Source organism: Mustela nivalis (genome assembly GCF_964662115.1).
Source record: "Mustela nivalis genome assembly, chromosome: 15".
Lineage (NCBI taxonomy): Eukaryota > Metazoa > Chordata > Mammalia > Carnivora > Mustelidae > Mustela > Mustela nivalis.
This window is the reverse complement of record NC_139034.1, coordinates 78,577,287-78,599,154: the sequence shown is the minus strand read 5'-3', so window position 1 is coordinate 78,599,154 and position 21,868 is coordinate 78,577,287. Positions and strand designations below refer to the sequence as shown.

Below are 21,868 nucleotides of genomic sequence, written 5' to 3'. Positions count from 1 at the left end.
CATGAGTCTGTCTCTGTGCCCAGGAATACTGACCACGGCCTCCAGATTACCCTTTAATGATCTATGCAAGCTTTCAAAAGCCAGAACAAGCTGGTAGCAATCAGGCAGAGAGGGAAAAATGAATCCCAGAAGGAATCACCACAGAGATCCCAATCACAATAATGGGGTCCCTAGGAGCTGTAAAGCCGATCAAGCCCTTTGCTTCTGTGGATTCATTGCATAACAATCAGACTTCCCTTAATAGTTAGAAGGGGTAAAGGAACCAGGTGGATCCTCTATTGTTCACTTCCTAGGTCTAACGGAGTATTTTCATTTTAACAGAAAGTCTGCCTTGAGAGAAGAATCTGGGGAAGATGAAATGGAAAGGTGGTCACAAAAAGGGGATTTAAGGGGATAGCCTACCTGGAACAACTTTTGTAGGCCTCATCTTTGCATTTTCAGCCTGCTTCATGCATTGCTAATCAGAGATCCACTGGAAGCTTCAGAACCCACTGAAAGGCCTGGCAGGGTATTTGGCTTTCAATTCTTCTACTCTGTTTATTCCCAATATATATTCATCGGGCTTAGAAACAACTCTTGAACAAGGGCAGCCACTCAGCAATGAAATGTAAATTACTGGCATGTGCTGAAACCTGGACTTGCCACCACTAATGAGCACATTAAAGGAAACTGCTCGCTGGATGACTGCAGCCCTTTTACTTAACCCTGTGCGCACGGAAAGCCACAATTCAACATCAATTAAAGGAGCGAGCTGCAAAACAGTAACAGAGCAGCCCTGTCACCACTTTTAATACCTCAGAAACCGAAAAGCTAAGACAAACACAAAATTTCTACCCTTCCTCAACTAAAAATATTGTGCAAAACTTGACTGTCAACATGGTCGGCTTTGGTTAAGAGTTCTGCGACCTGTTTCAAAGCCACCCTGACTTCAAATAATTTCCTAAAAGCGAAAATAAAATCTCTGGCTATCTATATAGAAAAGAAAAGAGAAAAGAAAAGAAAAAAGGAAGACCAACAACGTACTCATATATTGGTTTCGTCATTAATCAGTCAACAAATTTGGGCTTAGTGATCTAAAGCTCACCAGGGACTTGGCAAAACTGTGAAAAGTTTATAAGTTTGTCAAGAAAAAAAAAATCATCCTATAAACTAATGCTTTAGGTCACAAAAAAAATACTTGCTTTACATGAGCAGGGCCTCGTTTATTGGCACTCAAAATATTAGCGTAACTCACCAAAATATCATCTGCAATTTACAATAGGAAAAACTAAAATGAAATGCAAACAGATATCTAGTATCTATTACTAACTTTTGAAATAAATATGATTTTTCAGAGGTGCCAGGCTGGCTCAGTCAGTAGGAGGCACTGGCTTTTGATCTTGGACTCATGAGTTTGAGCCCCATGTTGGATTCAGAGCTTACTTTAAAAATTAAAATTTCAAAGTAATGGGCAATGGAATGACGGTATCATTAATACATTAATTTGCTATTTTCAGTTACTGTGTAACATTTTTCTAAAGAAAATAAGTAAGCACTTGTAATATTAATGTTTTAATATAATTTTATCATTCTCTGATGACCTAAAAAGTATGCAAGATTCTTAAGCACCCCCAAGATTAATCACAATACCATAAACATTAAAGCAATATTTTTTCTTCATTGATTCTGAGTAAATTTTAGTTTTCCATACAATGTGTGCAGTTAAATCAGTTTTTTACAAGAGCTTGAAAAGAATAGACATCAAAAGAACTGATCACTACCAGCACGTGATTAGGGAAAATTTTGGGATAGAGTGACCATGAGTGGGGGGAGGAGCAGAGGGAGAGGTATAGCAGTCTCCCTACTTAGCAGGGAGCCAGACACAGGGCTCCATCCCAGGCCCCTCAGATACAGACCTGAGCTGAAATCAGATGCTTAACCTTGACTGAGCTCCCTAAGTGCCATACCCCACCCACCATTTTTTTTAAAGATTTTGTTTATTTTATTTGAGAGAGAGAGAATCTCAAGCAGACTCCCACTCAGCACAGAACCCAAGGCAAGGCTTGACCTCATGACCCTGAGATTGTGCATGACCTGAGACGAAACCAAGAATCAGATGTTTAATCGACTGGGCGTCCAGGCTCTCCGGGAAAATTATTTTGATTCAGTTCCTTCATGTATAAATTAGAGGTAATGATATCACCAGAACATATAAAGAGTGAAGAAAAAGCACATATGAAACACTTTTCATATTATCTGACAATCCCCAAAAAACAGAATCATTAGCTCACTAGGAAGGCAAATCCTTCCCCTCCTGCTATCAGAGTCCCATTTAGCAAGGTCCTTCAGAAGTACACCTGCCTAGGGGCACCTGGGTGGCTCAGTGGGATAAGCCTCTGCCTTCGACTCAGGTCATGATACCAGGGTCCTGGGATCGAGCCCCACATGGGGCTCTCTGCTCAGCAGGGAGCCTGCTTCCTTCCTCTCTCTCTGCCTCTCTGCCTACTTGTGATCTCTGTCAAATAAATAAAAATCTTTTAAAAATAAATAAATAGATAGATTGATTGATTGATTGATTGATTTGGTCTTGCTTTGGGGAACCTACATGGCTTAGTCAGTTAAGTGTCTGATTCTGTTTCTGCTCAGGTCATGATCTAAGGGTCATGAGATTGAGCCCTGCGTGGGGTTCCACACTCTGCAGGGAGTCTGCTTGAGTTTCTCTCTCTCCCTCAATACCCTCCCCCAGCTGGTGCCTCCTTCTCTCTCTAAAAAAATTAAATTTTAAAAAATAAATAAATTGCTTTTGCTTTTATGGTGTGATAAACAACAGTAATAGCAGGAATAATTATAAAAACAACAGTCTGTATATACTTCGACGATAAATTACAGGCCCAAGTTTTAACTACAAAGCATGAAGATTGCAAAAGTAATTTACCATTAATATGTATAGAAGACAAAGCCATATTATACTATATCTATAATATACTATATTATACTATATTATATCATATATAGATATCCAATATAAGATTTTTTTCAAATAAAATAAGAATTAGATTCTAATAAATATTTGTTATTTCTAAAAGTAAATCTGTATTTCAAATGAGTTTGGTGTGAGCAGCAAGGAGATTAGCCTCTTTTCTAGTTTTTCTCATATTTGGAAATATATATATATAATTCCATTAAAATCAGCAAAGAGGGGGAGCCTGGGTGGCTCAGTAGTTAAGCATCTGCCTTCAGCTCAGGTCATGATCTCAGGGTTCGAGTCCCGCATCAGACCCCCTGCCCTGAGGGAAGCCTGTTCTCCCTCTCTCCTACACCCGGGTGGGGTTACATCTCTCACTGTATCTCTTCTCTGTAAAATAAAATAAAATCTTTAAAAAATAAATAAAATTGGCAAAGAATTATTTGTAACTAGTAAGTTAAGTGGTAAACAACACGAATTCAGAGATGAATAAAGGTCCTTGACATGACACATAGTTGTAAGGCCAGAAAGGAATGCCAAAGCAGGGAAGGGAAGGGTACGCAAAGAAATCTTGCTTTTTGACTAGAATGCTCTTCTCCCGTGGTATCTCAGTTTAAAGGTCACCTACTCAGATTTTTTGGTACTACGTTTTCTACCTTCTGGCACAGCATTTCTCAAATTTGGGGAGCTAAGAATGAAACAATGAGCATGTGAAGAACTAAATAAAAAGCTAAGAAAATACACACATGTGCACACACTCAAAGACTCAAACAAATATGCTGTAAGTATGCTGGGAAATACACATACACAAGAACAGAATACTCTTTGGTTGGCAAATTAGCATATCACACTCTGTTCCAATATGGTGCCTCAAGAACTCTGTAACAATATCTTTAGATAAGGTCCAGTCCAAAAACAAAACCCCAGTAATCATCTCATTATTTCTGCCTCTTTGCCCATTTTAGAAAGGATGCACTTAAAAGCTTAATTTTAGAAAGTATCTGAGGCAATAAGAATCACTATATGTAACAGTGATAATTAATGTACTTCATTGCATCTGACAAAACCTTCAATCTATTACTTTCACTAGAAAAACAACAACAAAAAAATCTTTCCTACTGATTTCCAAGCTTAGGGGTTATATACAAATAAATATATGAAATTCAACTTTAAGAGGTTAAAAATAGCATTACAACCTAAAAACACAGAAATGTTTCTCAGTGTGCCCTTTCTATATTTATTTCCAGGATTCCAAGTTTTAATTCAGCAACTTCTGTCACCTACTGGATAGTTACAAGTACTACTAAGAGCTTCAGTGATACAAAAGAATTAAAATGGATGATTTCAGCATTCTAACTCATGTAAAAGTTGGGTGACAATCAACAGATGGCAGATAAAAATGTGACAGAGCCATACCATGGCCTTTATCCGACTTAGAAAGCAATGAGATTCTGACACACGCTACAACGTGGATGAAGCCTGAGGACATTATGCTCACTCAAACAAGCCAGACACAGAAGGTACAATATTCTATGACTCCACTTGTAAGAGTTACTACCTAAAAGAGGAAAATTCATAAACACAAAGTAAAACAGACCAGCGGGGGGGGGGGGGGGGGGGGATGGGTAGGAATAATAGAGAGTTACTGTTTAATGGGTACAAAGTTTCAGTTTGGGATGATGAAAAACTTACAGTAGTGATAGTTGCACACTGTCAATGTACTTAATGCCACTGAACTGTGCACTTAAAAATGGTGAACAAGGGGGCACCTGGGTGGCTCAGTCAGCTGAGGGTCCAGCTAGTGATTCTGGCTCAGGTCATAATCTCAGGGTCCTAGGAACAAGGCTCCATGCACAGCAGCAGGGAACATGCTTGGGATTCTCTCTCCCCCTCTCCCTCTGCCCCTCCCCACCCTCAGTCAAGGTACTCACTCTCCCTCTCTCAATTTCTTTCTTTCGTTCTTTCTTTTTTTTTTTAATTTTTAAAGATATTTATTTATTTATTTATTTATTTATTTGAGACAGCACGGGGGATCGGGGAGTGAGGGTCAGAGGGAAAGGGAGAAGCAGGCTCTGCACTAAGCAGGGAGCCTGACGCAGGGCTTGATCCCAGGACTCCAGGATCATGACCTGAGCTGAAGGCAGACACTTAACCGACAGAGCCACCCAGACACTCCTCAAATTTATTTTTTTAAATGGTGAAAAGGGCCCCATATATATTAAAATTGGGAGGAGAGAGAAGATTATTAGCATGGCCCCAGCACAAGGATACAAATTCATGAAGCATTCCATATTTTTTAAAAATGATGAAACAGGTAATTCTATGTTATATATGATATACCACAATTAAATATGTACATAATAAAGGACAAAATAAAACATCATAATTTCTTCAAGGTACCCTAAAAATAGAACAACACAGAAATCAATCTTAATTTCAAAAGGCTGATATTTGGGTCATTAATGAAGGAAATGTCCTCAAACATGTTTAAAGTAAAAATTATGACATTTTCCTGATGGAATGTGTAATATATGCTAATGAAATAAATACACATGACAACAGTAGCACAGAGAATGCTGACAGAAGACAGCGACTGGGAACTATACAATATTAACATTTCTACATTTTACCTAAAACAGTATGATTTTTTTTTAAAGATTTTATTTCTTTATTTGACAGAGAGCAAAAGAAAACAAGCAGGAGGAGCAGCAGAGGGAGAGGGAGAAGCAGGCTCCCCACGGAGCAGAGAGCCAATGCAGGGCTCAATCCCAGGCTCTGGAATCACGACCTGAGTAGAAGGCAGACGCTTAACTGACTGAGCCACCCAGACGCCCCTGACATGGTGTAACATTAACTCTAAATAGGCCATGAAAAGTTAAGGATGCATACTGCAGTACCTAGGAAAAACAACTATAAAAAGGACTTCTTAGATAAATTTAAATTCCAAAAATTAAGATAATCCAAGTAAGACAGAAAAAGAAAACAGAATGGTAGCCACAAACCCAGTCACATCACTAATATATTAAATGTTAACAGATCTTAGTGAAATTGCATACTGATGAGGGTATACAAATCCATGACAATAAAAACACTGAACTGCTTATCACAAAAGGGTGACTATTAGGACATGGGAATTGTATTTCAGTAAAGCTGTTATTAAAGAAAATAAGGCAAACCAAAAAACATAATAGAGGGGCGCCTGGGTGGCTCAGTGGTTAAGCCGCTGCCTTCGGCTCAGGTCATGATCTCAGGGTCCTGGGATCGAGTCCCGCATCGGGCTCTCTGCTCAGCAGGGAGCCTGCTTCCTCCTCTCTCTCTCTCTCTCTCTCTCTCTCTCTCTCTGCCTGCCTCTCTGCCTACTTGTGATTTCTCTCTGTCAAATAAATAAATAAAATCTTTAAAAAGAAAAACACAAAAAACATAATAGACTAAACACTTACAATTAAAGATACAGATTAGGAGAATGATTTAAAAGTACAACCCACCTACAAGCTGGCTACAAAAGACATGTTTTCAATATAAGGAGTCGGACGGAGAAGTGCAGATCATGCACACTGCCCGCGGAAGACACTTAAAAGACTCTGGAGTTAAATATTAAGCAACTTGTCGAAGATCTTACAGCTACAAAATGGCAGAGCAAGCATTCTAACTCTGATTACAGACCGTGCTAGTAAGTGCTGGGGACAGTAAGGAGTGAGAAAAGGAAAGCTTGAGTATAATATCCAAGTTATTTTAACTTTAAGCAAAGGGTAGAAAATCCCATATTCTTAATCTTCCTATTGAAGTCACCAAAAACCTCACAATCCTAAATGTATTTGCCTTGTCTATGCCCTTAAAAATCTCCCTAGAAATAAAGGAAGAGTTCTCCTTTTCAGGTATCCATGTTAGAACATTTCTGCTCAACACCACCTTCAAATTCTTCAACAAATATTCTGGAAAGTAACCTCTAATCCAACATGCAGGAAAAGAAACATATTCCCAAACATTTCAAAGGACATTCTGTTATAGGGTTTTATGAACTTACTTGCATATGTTTTCATAAATGCTCCTGAACATAACATTTAAGAGTCACAATTATAAATATATTATAAAACTGTCAGAAGGAAAGAGTCACTAACTTTTTCCTCTAAATCCATGGAAACCAGATTAATTAATTCAAAGTAAATACACCATAGAGCAGTAAAAGGTATCAATGACCATTGCACAGCTCTACCAGCTCACTCAATTACTTTACTTGTAAAGTCAGGGGGCTCCTGTGGGGGTTTCCTGGGGGGCTCAGTCCTTAAGCGTCTGCCTTGGGCTCAGGTCACGATCCTGGAGTCCCAGGATCACGCCCCGCATCTTGGCTCTCTGCTCAGAAGGAATCCTGCTTCTCCCTCTCCTATTCCCCCGCTTCTGTTCCCTCTCTCATGGTCTCTCTCCCTGTCAAATAAATAAACTCTTTTTTTAAAAGAAGTTTACTTATAAAGTCAGCAAATCCAAGTGCAGACAGTTACTTTCACTGGTGTCCAAGAGCAAAAGATCAGAAAAACAAAAATAATTGTTTTTAGACCTTAAATATGGTGCACCAATGGGGGGAAAGAATGAGCGAGAAGAGAAAAGCCTCCAAGAGCAAAAATAGGCACCGGCCAAAGCTATCATTTCAAAAAACAAAAACAGAAAACACTAATAACTTGGTCTAGTTTCAATTCATCTTTGAAGCAGTTTGGAACATTTACTGAGCTGGGAATTTCTAACTTTTGTTAGAAGCTATACTGTCTTTACTAGCCATGTGACACCAAGCAAAGCCTTTACTACTGAGATTATTCTCTCTTCTTAACACCGAGGATGGTAATACTTACCATCACAGATTGTCAGGAAGATAAAGTAAGAATTATGCTAGTGTTATCTGAAGGTTAGTATTCACCACACCTATTTTTAAGAGCCTGGGGGAAGCAAGAAACGTTCAGTGCCACTTCTTTTCCTATAAACAAAATCCGACTTCAGCAAATGAGGAGTCCCGTACATAACAATCTACAGCAAAATTCTAGCCCACACACTCACTCACTCCAGAAGGATATAAACAGGTGTGCAATGGTACAGTGGCAGCCTCCAGGGAATTCAGTGGGGGTTGGGGTCAGAGTTGCACAGATGAAGGAAACCTTCTCTTTCAATGTATACATGGGGCTTAACTTTAAGATTTTACATCCCTGAAAATTTTTAACTTTAACATAATAAAGTCAGAGATCTGTGTCTAAAATGTGAATTCTAACATTAAGAAAACATACGTAGTTAAAACTATCTACAAAACATACTAGTGGTAACATTTCTCAACTTTCTTTTCTTTTCTTTTTTGAGAGAGAGAGAGAGAGAGAGAGAGAGAGGGAGAGAGCATGCGGGGGCAGGGGCAGGAGAGGCAGTGGTGACAGCAAAGGGAGAAGGGAAGAGAGGGGGCAGAAAGTGAGAGGTAAAGAGACTCTTAAGCAGGCTCCATGCCAGACTGGGAGCCGGAGGTAGGGCTCAGTCTCAGAAGCCAGAGATCATGACCTGAGCCAAAATTAAGAGTCCAAGGCTTCATCTACTCAAAAACCCCCTCCTATTTCTCAACATTCTTAAGCCATAATATAAATAAATTTCAACAGTCATGCACAAAACACCTCTGTGAGTTACCATGATCACAGCCCACATAGATAAAATCAGAGTTGCATACCGTTCTGGACTTGAAAGGGAAATGGGGAAGAGGAGATCAGAAAGAAAATTCATGAGAAAGGAAGGCAGTCATTCACATATTCTACAATCTTCCTACAGGAAATAATCTTCATTTAAGGAGAATGTGAACTTCTTTGTAATATTTTCTTCCCTGAAGTCATTTGTGTACTTGAATTATTTGACTTGACTGTGAATATGGGCAGGGCACATATCTGATTCATTTTTATATCCTCTTCGGATACCTTAAACATAGATACCAAATAATCATTTTTTAATGATTAAATGAATTCATGAATGAACATAATGGCCTGTCCTTTAACTTCTCTGAGACCCAAATATTCATCAATATCAGGTATTGGTCAATATTTACTACAAAAGGGCCACTCAGTAAATACTTTAGGCTTTGCAGGTTATTCAGTCTCTGCTATAGCTACACCATTCTGCTTTACAGAGCAAAAACATCCACAGACAACACATAAATGAAAGAGCTTGACTTCATGCCAATAAAATATAACTTACAAAAAACAGGTGGCAGGCTACATTTGGCTCATGGGTCATGGTTTAGAGACGCCTCATCTCTACAACTTAAATTTAGTACATTATATTGTACAGGCACATTTGTATATGTTATATTCAAATCACTTTCTGACATAATGAGTGACAGAACTCAGCCAAAATTTCGAACAAGATGGTAACAAAAAAGAATGTCCATGGGAAAATGTGACTATACTACACACAATCTGGTAAATCTGGACCTTTGGCTGCTTCTACATAATCTGCTCTCTCCAGACTTGTTACCATTAGCCATGTATGTCACCTTACATCACAGTTTCTGTAGGCCTCAGTTTAATCTTTAGGCCCTAGTTTTTAATCTTTCAATAGATTAAAATAGATCATTCTAAACTAGAACTCTTAGTTCTTAAAAACTGTCCAAATTAAATTTATGGCTTTTAAGTGGAAATGTCATCTAGAAAAGTACATTCATAAATAATTTTAAATCCGTGAAAGAACAAAACACAAGCATTTCACAGAAACAAAGTATAACATATTAGAATAATAAATTAAGATACCACCTGGGATAACTGAAATCCGCTCCTCGAAGCATTCAAAAAATCCTATTTTAGCACCAGAAAACTAAGGTATCAGTACCATCTTGAATGTATTTATAAATACACCTGGGAAATCAGTTCAACTCACCTGGTCACGGTAGTAATATCTAAAAGAGACCCAGATCATACATACATCTTTTCCCAAAGTAGAGAAAGTAGTAAGACTTAACCTTAAATGCCACAATATGCAATGAAAAGAGAAATAACGTTCTTGTATAATAATAAATCACCAGACTCCTTGACATAGTTAGCTACTGAAGAGCTAACTTTCATGCTTATGTTTATATTTTTTAAAGATTTTATTTATAGGGGTGCCTGGGTGGCTCAGTCATGTCCTCAGGTCATGATCCTAGGGTCCTGGGATCGAGTCCCGCATCCGGCTCTCTGCTCTGCGGGGGGCCTGCTCCCTTCCTCTCTCTGCCTGCCTCTCTGCCTACTTGTGATCTCTCTCTGTCAAATAAATAAATAAAATCTTTAAAAAAAAAAAAAGATTTTATTTATATATTTGACAGAGAAAGAGAGAGAGGGCACAAAAGGGGGAGCGGGAGAGGGAGAAGCAGGCTCCCCGCTGAGAAACAAGCCTAATGTGCACCTAAGCCAAAGGCAGATGCTTAACCAACTGAGCCGACCAGGCACTCAAGCATTGAGTTTTCTAAAAGTCCATATAATATATAACAAACTTGGTGTCATTCTTTAGGTATAAAAATGATTTTATAACTTTTCCACTTTTATTCTTCAAACGAAGACCTGGGTTACAGAATAAAAACTCTTCACTTTTCACAAATAATTTTCAGAGAATTGACAAGTCAATTACAATTCTGTAATTCACGGGCACCTGGGGGGCTCAGTGGGTTAATAAGCACCTGCCTTCAGCTCAGGTCATGATCCCAGGATCTTGGGATGAGCATCTTGTCAGGCTCCCTGCTCAGCAGGGAGTCTGCTTCTCCCTCTCCCACTGTCCACCAACCTCCCCCGACTCGTTCTCTCGCTCTCCGCTCTCTCAAGTAAATAAAAAATTTTTAAAAACCTGTAATCCATCACTACCCACATTTACAAAAGCAATATAAGTTAACAGACTCTGGTTCATTAGACGCTTACCAGATATTTGGCAAATTCTTTGTTTTCTGAAAGGAATCCATAACCTGGATGTACCTTAGAAATGAAAACAAAAAGCACTTTCAATTTTATCATTATCACAAAACTTTTATAAACAACACAGAGAGTACACTCATGTGTTTATATTTCAAGGGCTTGGAGTCAGGTTCCTTCTCTTACATACTGACAGGTTCAACACACATTCCGGAGTACAGATCCAAATTCCAAGAAACTACCTATATAATAACTCACTTGCAGTACACTACCTTTGTCCCAATCATAATCGAGACCACTGACCTATAAATCTGCCTGTCCACCTACATACATCTATTTCAACACAACCTGAACTCTCCCCACTTTTTCTGAGGCTAATTTCGATCACAAGCGCGGAAAATTTTCTAATGGCTGGAGGGTCAAAGAACAAGGTTAAAAGAAACCATTTGTGAGATAGATTAAACACTCCTAATTCTTCTTTCTTTACCGTCCGGGGAAATGCTGCTTTCCAAAAACCTGGCTAAGCCAACTAACGTATTTTATTCCTGACATGAAACACTCCAGCCACCCAATGAGCAGTTTTTGTCAAAACTAAAGTTGAAATCTGGTTTCCTTTTTCTTTACATACTGAATTTCTTGCTGCTAACATGTACTCTTCTTTCTTTCCTTGGCCCACTTAACTATTCACAACCACTTCATGCCATCTTCTCTCACAAGCCATGTTGCTATCACAGAAGTTCTATCGTCCTGGCCTAACACACTGGCTGAACAAATTTGGCCCTCTATTATCAGTCAAGATTGGACATACTTTCAGGAAAACAATTCTACTGTAAAGAAAGCCAAATTTCCAAGGAGCCAATATCATAATCTAGAAATAGCTACACATCTGAGATTTTTAAATGCTGAACTAAGCTTTAGGAACCTGGTACAAAATTTAAACAACTGCATCACAGGAAAATTTCACTCCACCAAATGCATTTTATAGAGACACTTAACGAAAGATTGTATTCTGACAAGCTATCGTTCAAGGGTTAAAGAGCTTTACCTTCATTAATTCTGATAATAAACTGTAAATATCTATAATATGCGTTCATGAATTCAGTTATTTATTTAAACATGTATCTTACTAAAACATTTCTTTCACAAGACATGTGAACACTAATTGAAGCACTCCAGGCTAATTGCTGGTGTTGGATGTTTTCAACCAATTTCAGAGATAACTCTGCGTAGTTTTCCAACATTATATGTAATTAGGTCTCTGATCTAAAACACACACATACACACACACACAGCACCAACAGAACACGACTCCTCATGTCAGAAATCAGTTTTTTCCCCGGACTCCACCCCATTCAAACAGAACTGGAGATGGGAAAGAATTAGTGCTATCTCCATGTATGTTAAGTGTATTCTACTGACATTATCAAACTAAAATAATTACCAATTGCATAGTTTTTATTTCTGGAAGAACAACCACGTATATGTAATTTTTAAATGATTAAAACAATTTAAACAAGAATCTTTCGGATCCTCTTTATAACACAGATTCTTTTTAATGTCCTTATTGCACCGAAAGGGTTAATACTCAAAACTAATTGGGATTTCTTCTTTTTTTTCCCCCCTAACAAATTTGGAAATGAACTGAAACTGCTCCCTGGTGTGAAAGCTGAATCCGACAGCCACCTGCAGGATCAGCGACCAACACTGCCAGATGCTACAAAGCCTTTGATTTCCAGTAGCGAATTCGGCCACATTTAACTCATGTGACATGAACTAACTGCAACAGCATTTTCAATCATTCTTTCTTTTTTTTTTTTTTTCTTTCTTTTTTTTTCTGAATACAACCTCTAGCTTTCTGCTCACTATATATGAAACAGCTGCAGCAGATAGATTCATTCAGACTCACAGCTTGGGCCCTGGTTTTCTTAATGGCTTCCATGATGGCATCCATGTTGAGGTAGCTTTGACTGGTGGGAGCTGGGCCAACACAGACAGCCTCATCCGCCATTTTCACATGAACCTGAAGAGACAAATCTCTGCATTACTGATGCTCCCAGCAAACAGAACTCCCATCATTTGTGAATACACAAAAACTGCATTTGTGACTGTTTCCTTTATCATTTAGGTAGTCAGAGCTCCTTTCTGAAAGTGCACTAAAAAAGAACTGTGTAACATATCAGCTCAGGAACTCTATTAACCATGACTTTCATTTATTACAAGCCTAATCATTGTCTAGCCAGATAACTTCCGTGATATTCTCTACCAATTTGATTAAATAAAATCCCTGCAAACAACGTTGGCCTCCTATTTAGTTCATTTACATATAAATCTTATATCAAAAACTACCCTGTTACATGTAGCCAGAGTAACCCAATATTTTCCTAACAAGCACTCATGCCCAGTTCTAAACAAGCTCCCCAGGAAGTGGGGATAATTAGAGAAACTGAATGAAGGGATGCAGTGAGTGTCCCTGCACAGCATCAGGTCAGCACCAGGCACAAATTAAAGTCCAAAACTAAAGAGTTCAATATCAACGAGCCAGAAAATCTTGACAATCATTTAAATACTCTCACATTTGATCCTCATCCATTTTTACTTTTACTCATAGAAGAGCTGATATGTGCATTAATTCTAAGTCTACTCAAAACTTTAAAATATATGCTACATTTTTAAGACTACTCACTGTACAAAGTTTTAAACCTATTTTTGCTTGAGGTGAAGCCTTCACTACTGAAAAGAGTAACTTATTTCCAAAAGAAACTATTCTTTTAAAACTGATAAAGGGATTCATATATCTTTGAAATGGCTTTACCTAACAGCTTTCCAGTTTTCCAGTTTAAGGCACTTCCAATCTGTTTAAACGTATTTCACAAGGCAGACATAAAAACTAGAGCACCAAGATCTACCTGGACATTTATGACCCCACTTCCCCCACAAAAGTCTAAAATGGAAAATACTTTTGGGTATTGCTAAGTTCTATTCTTCAGCCATGAATTAAGAAGCATTGCTTTAAATGAAACTGACCAAAAAATACAACCAGTTAAGTCATGTTTTAGAAAGTTCAGAGTCATATTTATCAATTCAATATTTTCCAGTAAGTAAAAAATTATATTGTGCCCAAGAGATTTATACATCAATATCTAATAGAAAATACTCAGATACACATACTCTGAAATATCTTTAATAGTGTCCCCGTAAGAAAAATCAGCCAGGCTCACAAAGGGATCTTAAATATTCCCATGTTCAAAGCAAGGCTCTCCTCGTGATTATTTTTGCCTCGCTTCTGCCAGCCCTCCAACCTCGAGTGGTTCTTCTCCTCTCAGACCAGAATGCTCCTCCCTCTACTGTGCTTTCCCAGTTCAGCCCCTATTACTAACAACTCTGTGGCTGTATTGTGGCTGTAGGGTTTTCTGTATAAAATAGAAACTCAACACCGAGCAATCCTTTAAAAAGAATGCATTAGCCAGGTGGGAATAAAGTAAAGTTAAATCCATATTTATTGTGTATTTTATCCTCCTCAAAGTACTACCTATTAAAGATGCACCTTAAGTTTCACTTCTGCCAAAGGGTCGTTCCCAGGTACTTCAGCGTCAGATGAATCTCCTTTCATCTGAACTCTGATAGTCCTTAGTGCAAATTCTGGCATTTAATTCCATCCTGCCTAGCAATGTGAGTCTGACTGCTTTATAGATTCTGTCTGTTGCAATTCAGAAGCTCTCCTCTACCAGATTAGAAGGTCCTACAAGACAGAGATTATGCCTTAAATCGCTTTTTAAACAACAACAACAAAAATCACTCCCAGCACAATGTAATGTGCTAAAAGCTTATTAACTCAGAGATACACATGGATGGCATTTACTTGACAGAGAGTGAACGACTGAGCACAAGCAGGGGAAGCAGCAGAGGGAGAGGGAGAAGCAGGCCTCCGCTGAGCAGGGAGCCCAGTGGAGGGCTCGATCCCCAGCCCGGGGATCATGACCTGAGCAGAAAGCAGATGCTTAACCAAGTGAGCCACATAGGGACCACTAAGCCACTGTCTTTGAGGTAAAAGTCTATCCAAATTAAAAATTCTCCAATCTTAGCAATACATACGGGAACAGAAGGTTGCATATATACATATATATATATATATGTATATATATTTTTATGTCCCAAATTCTTTTAATAAGCATGCATCAAAAAGTAAAAGAGGAGACTCTAAATAGTATTTTGACTTACTTGCTTCTAGTCATTTTTTTTTAAAGATTTTATTTATTTATTTGACAGAGAAAGAGATCACAAGTAGGCAGAGAGGCAGGCGGGGGCGGGGGGGGAGCAGGCTCCCTGCTGAGCAGAGAGCCTGATGCGGGGCTCCATCCCAGGACCCTGGGATCATGACCTGAGCCGAAGGCAGAGGCTTTCACTCACTGAGCCTCCCAGGCACCCCAGTCGTTTTTTCTAAACACACTTTTCAACCATATCGCATATATAATTTTTTAACCCTTTGTTTTATAACTAACATCTTAATAGACATGTTTCCTGTTATCACATGACTATCTAGCTCAGAGCCTAACATATTTTAGCAGATGATCAGTATTATTCAAATAAACATTCAAATAAATTAATGTCAAAAGCAGGTCAAAACTGCTTATGGGCTTTACAAAGAAAAGGCAAAACATGCTGTTTCTAAATGGCTGATTGGGAACACCTGGGTGGCTCAGTCGTTAAGCATCTGCCTTTGGCTCAAGTCATAATCCCAGGATCCTAGGATCGAGTCCTGCACTGGGCTTCTCCCTCTGCCTGCTATGCCTGTTCTGCCTGCAGCTCTTCATGCTTCTGCTCGCTCTTTGACAAATTTTTTAAATCTTTAAATAAATAAATATAAATGGCTGACTGGAAACAAACCTTTCTTTGGGGTAGAAGCTACACTAGCATCTCAACAAACCCACAGTGAAGCCCAGGTTCAGTACGAGCAAAAATCCTGGGCAAGGCCATTTGAAAGAAAAAACTAGAATCCTCTGCTGCCTTAGTTCCCAAGGAGGTACTTACTTCTGACAAGATCAGAAAGAAAAATTTTTTAAACTTTTGAAACTCAAACTTCAATTTTGTTGTTATTATTGTACTAAATGCCTGAAGTGATTTTACTGCGTTACTAAGAGAAAAACCAACTGCATTCAGCCATGTAGGAGGTCTTCTGAAGAGCCACTTATCACTGCTTACACTGACCAGATGGATTTATGTTTCAAGAATTTCAACATCTTAAAAAATATCAATTCCTTTTTTTATACTTCAACAATATATAACAATCATGGAAAAGGTTAAACTGAACTCATCCATTAACTAGGATATTGCTGGCTACAAGTTTCCAAAAGAAAAAAGATTTAAAGTATGAAGTGGTCTTCAGAAAATTTTCCAATAATTTTCTCAAGCATTTAGTTTTCTATTTTAATTTATTATTTAAATTGAAAAAAATTACTTGAACCTGGTTTTTATTTCCCAAATAAGAATCTAACAGAACAAAATGTTTTTCAACTTAGAGAAACGAAAAAAAAATCACCATCTGCATTCATTTTTTCCAAATGACTTTAAACACTTGGACACAGGTTAAAAATTATGCCTGACAAGGATATGAACAGACATTTCTGCAAAGACGACACCCAGATGGCCAACAAATACATGAAAAAATGCTCCACATCACTCAGCATCAGAGAAATACAAATCAAAACACAATGAGGTATCACCTCACACCAGTCAGAATGGCTAAAATTAACAAGTCAGGAAATGACAGATGCTGGTGAGGATGCGGAGAAAGGGGAACCTCCTACACTGTTGGTGGGAATGCAAGCTGGAGCAGCCACTCTGGAAAAAAGCATGGAGGTTCCTCAAAAAGTTGAAAATAGAGCTACCCTATGACCCAGCAATCTCACTACTGCATATTTACCCTAAAGATACAAACGTAGTGATCCGAAGGGGGACGTGCACCCGAATGTTTATAGCAGCAATGTCCACAGCAGCCAAACTATGGAAAGAACCTAGATGTCCATCAACAGGTGAATGGATCAAGAAGATGTGGTATATATACACAATGGAATACTATGCAGCCATCAAAAGAAATGAAATCTTGCCATCTGCGACGACGTGGATGGAACTAGAGGGCATTATGCTGAGCAAAGTAAGTCAATCGGAGAAAGACAACTAGCATATGATCTCCCTGATATGAGGACATGGAGAAGCAACATGGGGGGTTTGGGGGAGGAGGAGAAGAATAAATGAAACAAGATGGGATCAGGAGGGAGACAAACCATAATAGACTCTTAATCTCACAAAACAAACTGAGGGTTGCTGTGGGGAAAGGGTCGGGAGAGGGTGGTGGGGTATGGACACTGGGAAGGGTATATGCTATGGTGAGTGCTATGAAGTGTGTAAACCTGGCGATTCACAGACCTGTACCCCTGGGGCTAATAATACATTATATGTTTTTTTTTTTTTAATTTAAAAATTTAAAAAAAAAAAAAAAAAGGCATTCTGAAAATTTAAAAAAAAAAAGTGCCTGAATCTTAGAACTGAGTTAATGGAAAATTTCATATCAACCCATCAGATGCCTCAGATAAGCTTTAAAAAAAAAAAAAAAAAAAAAAAAACAAAACTCTACCTGGTCAAAAACATTGCACCTTGTGTCAAAAAGTACACTAGACCAGATCTGAGTGAAACTTTTTCTTTCTTAGAAAGAGGGGGAAGATACCCAGCCTTGAAGACACTTCCTCATGCTGGGAGCGTTTTTTGAAACCTATCACTCAAGATTTGTCATCAGGTATGCAGGAACTCTTTACCATGTTCATAAATACTTGAGTTTTCCCAGGGATATCATCCAGTGAGAACGCAACACAACGTGAAACACTTTCAGAATGAGAGAATATAGATTAGACGTGTTCCTAGCCCTAGAATAGTAATGCCTCAGACAATCTGTCCAGCCTTCAGTATCCACAAGATCTAACCCAATTCTTTATCAACAAGCAAAAGTTACCCTTGAAGACTGAAAAGGTAAAGAAAAGAATGCCAACTATATCAACCTTAATTTGAAAACCCAGGGAAACAAATCTTTTCCTTTTTTACATTTTTTTAAAACTAATCTCTACTAATCTCTAACTAACATGGGGTGTGAACTCACACCCCAAGACCAAGAGTCATACATATACCAACTGAGCCAGCCAGGCACCCCCAGAAAAATCTTTTTTTTTTAAAGATTTTATTTATTTATTTGACAGACAGAGATCACAGCAGGCAGAGAGGCAGGCAGAGAGAGGGGAGGAAGCAGGCTCCCCGCCGAGCAGACAGCCCGATGGGATCCTGACCTGAGCCAAAGGCAGAGGTTTAACCCACTGAGCCACCCAGGCGCCCCCAGAAAAATCATTTTTAAAAACCAAATGAAATCCTATTTCTAAGGGGGGGGGGGAACCTTTCTATTCTACACAAGTATTTAAAGAGCCTTATACAAATGTCAACAGATTAGCAGTGTAGCATTCCCTTCTAAAAAGGCAATGCTTTCATTTCAAAATCAATAAATACTACATTTGCTTTGATTCTACCTTATAAAGCTTTGTTTTACATAAAACATTTATTCATGATTTTTGGATGGCAGAGTTAGTAACTTTACTACTTTTCTTCTGTTAAAACATATAATTTTCAAAATGGTAAAAACACAAATTAAAAGTTTTGGGGGAAAGAGAAGAGGTTTTTTCTAGTTGCAAAACTCTCAATCTGTTTTCTAAAAGCCTGTCTTCCCAGTACAGAGGTTCCTCAAAAAGTTGAAAATGGAGCTACCCTCCATTTACCTCCATTACCCTCCTACCCAGCAACTGCACGACTATGTATTTAACCAAAGGATACCAACACCGTGACTCAAAGGGGCACGTGCACCCTATGTTTTTAACACCACTATCAACAATAGTTGATAGCTAAACTATGGAAAGAACCTAGATGTCCATCAACAGATGAGTGAAATAAGTAGATGTGGAGTGTGTACACACACACACACAGCCAGGCAGCATTTAAAAAGGAAAAAGATGAAGAGGGGCACCTGGGTGGCTCAGGTGGTTAAGCATCTGCCTTCGGCTCAGGTCAGGATCTTCAGGGTCCTGGGATCAAGCCCTGAGGGGGGAGGGGTAAACTCTGCTCAGCGAGGAATCTGCTTCTCCTCTACTTATGTGCTAAGTAAATGAATAAAATCTTTAAAAAAGGGGGGGGGGGGATAAAGGAGAATCAGACAGGAAAGACTAACAGGATGCACAGAAGGAAAAACAGACCTGGTAAAGACAAGCTCCCAAAGCACCCACTCCCCAGCTACTGTGCCACCTGGAAGGGCTTCTCCAAAGACATTCTGGAGCCACCATGCAGAGAAAGCAGCAGAGATGCGATCAAGTCTCGGTCTTTCCCTCTTCATGCTGGGAAGATGCCAAGAACGGGCATAAGTGCGGGTAGATCTATACATCCGTGTTAGAGATGAAAGGCTCTGGTTTTGTCAGTTGCTATTTTGTGTGTAAATCAAGAGACAAGAACAATGAAAGGGGAGTCATGGGTGGTATAAGAAGATTATCAAAAGGGCTGGAAATGGTCACTGGGAGCATAAGTAAGCAAACTAACAAGAGAAATATAGTAAGACCGCCAGATCTTAATAAGCATCCATTTCTAATATCCATACTGCTAAATATTAAACAACTAATGTCACCAATAAAAACCCATTTACTAAAAACTTTAGTCTTGACTGAGATATGCGAAGTTGTAAGTGCTTTTAAAAGACATCCGTGAGGGCACCTGGGTCTCTCAGTTGGTTAAGCAACTGTCTTAGGCTTGGGTCAGGATCCCAGAGTCCCAGGATCGAGTCCCACATTGGGCTCCCAGCTCCATGGGTAGTCTGCTTCTCCTTTTGACCTTCTCACCTCTCATGCTCTCTCTCACTGTCTATCTCTCTCAAATAAATAAATAAAAATCTTTTTTTTTTTTTTTTAAGATTTTGTTTATTTGACTGACAGAGATCACAAGCAGGCAGAGAATCAGGCAAGAGAGACAGGGAGCCCGATGCGGGGCTCAATCCAAGCACCCTGAAATCATGAACTGAGCCGAAGGCACAGGCTTTAACCCACTGAGGAACCCAGGCGCCCCAATAAATAAAAATCTTTAAAAAAAAAAAAAAAGACACCCGTTGGGGGGCTGCCTTCGGCTCAGGTCATGATCCCAGGGTCCTGGGATGGAGCCCCATGTCAGGCTCCCTGCTCAGCAGGAGCTCTTCTTCCTCTCCATTTGCCCCCTCTTTGCTTGTATGCACTTTCTCTCAATCTTTCTCAAATAAAATCTTTAAAAAAAGAAAAAAGTCATCCCTGGAGTGTTGATTCCCAGTAAGAGGAACTGAATGGACCTACAATGTACTTTAAATGAACACAAGGGTTTACACCCCTCCGTTCCAAAGGAGTTTAAAATAAAGACATAGTACCACTGTGGCAGACCAGTACTGTGCCCAAAAAACTTTCATTTCCCTGCTCCCACAGCACATGACTGCCCACGTAGAGACAAGATTTATCAGACTGAGAGTTTGAGTCACTGGGATCAGAAAGTATGAATTCCCTACAACTTAAACATAAGCATCTTTTCTGAGTTTTGGCCATGTTCCTTCCCTTAATCTGGAACACAGATGCTATAGTAACCAAGTTCAACAACGCAAACTAAAGCAACTTCCTAAGACAAGGGACAGCAGTCCCTTACAATGAGGGCCAAATCCAGCCCAGTGCCTGCTTTTGTACAAGGAAGTTTCATGGGAGCACAGCTACACCTATGGCATTTACTTACTGCCTATGGCATTTTTTGTGCTGTAACTGCAAAGCTGAGTACTTGGGACAGCCACATAAAATATTTTATTTGGAGTCTTTATTGGCAAAATTTGTCTATCTATGTCCTAGGGGATGGCAGAGCAATAACCAAAGCCCCTGGACATCCTTGGAAATACACTGGCAACCCTAACCTAAAATTATGAGATGTTACGTGAGAGAACATTTGAAAGCCATTCTATTTAAGCCTCCATATTTTGTAATATCAGTAACTATTACTTGAAATAATATCTCAAATACAATCACTGCCATAAACACCAACTTAATTCTTCTTAATGAGAAGAACCAGGTTAGTGGACTGGATAGAGCGATTTCATTAAAATATGGCCAGGCCTATCTGAGAGGTTCTCAGAGTCAAAGATGGAAATAATTGGTCGTTACGTACTTTTCAACCAGACAGTTCACCATGGGATCCGATCACCCCAAACAGCCTTGCCAAGTGTTCCAAATGTTAAAGTCTAAACCGCCCCTTGATCCTGAGCAGTTTCTGTGGCTGGTCACATAAGCTACGCAACTAAGTAAAACAAGCAGCCACAGGGTGACTATTCTAGAACTACTTGCTTCCTGATGGAGGGGCACTTGTTTGTCTACTGCTTGTTATAAAACAAGCTGAGTCCTGGACTCAAGTCAGCTAGAACTTTCCCTGAGTATTTAATATTTCTGCACATTATATGAGCAAGCCTCCAACTACCTTTTGTCTCAAAGTATATTTGCACAAGTGTTTCAATAGCCAACAGCCCTAGAAGAGAAGGACAGTGTCCGACTCTCCGGCAAAGCACAGAGACGTGATAATCTATTATAAAAGATTCACTATGTGAGAAGAAGGCTAAACGCAAACCATTCCATGTACAGGTATCATCTGACCTTCTTTATATCACCTTCTGGGAACTGGGACATTGGGAACCAGAGCAAAAACGCTGACACTCCGACCACCACCACGGCTGGGAGAAGTGATCGGTCCTTCTGATGATCCTCCGCGTCTGACCCAGTTGCTGTTTATCTTCATCAGCACCATGAAACCATGAGAGCTGACTTGTGAGCGTGTGAGGAGAGTAAAATCTCACGGTAAAGATTAGAGTAAAACACAGCTCGATAGGCCTGTGCTCCTTAGCCGGGACACAACCCACTTCATCTGCCGCCACTCAACAGAAGGATCGCATCCCTCTGGGGAACTTGTAAGC

General features: G+C 39.3%; 1 protein-coding gene across 2 annotated transcripts in view; it reads right to left on the bottom strand.

Annotated features, from left to right (window-relative positions):
- Window positions 1–21,868, bottom strand: part of PCCA (propionyl-CoA carboxylase subunit alpha) — a 403,241-nt gene that overhangs the window by 314,296 nt on the left and 67,077 nt on the right. For both annotated transcript variants that reach the window (XM_082700821.1, XM_082700820.1), the window contains exons 5-6: window positions 12,737–12,850; window positions 10,840–10,893 (exon numbers count right to left, since the gene is read on the bottom strand). In XM_082700821.1, the coding sequence (XP_082556947.1) occupies window positions 10,840–10,893; window positions 12,737–12,850 (168 nt within the window). The remainder of the gene's footprint in view (window positions 1–10,839; window positions 10,894–12,736; window positions 12,851–21,868) is intronic.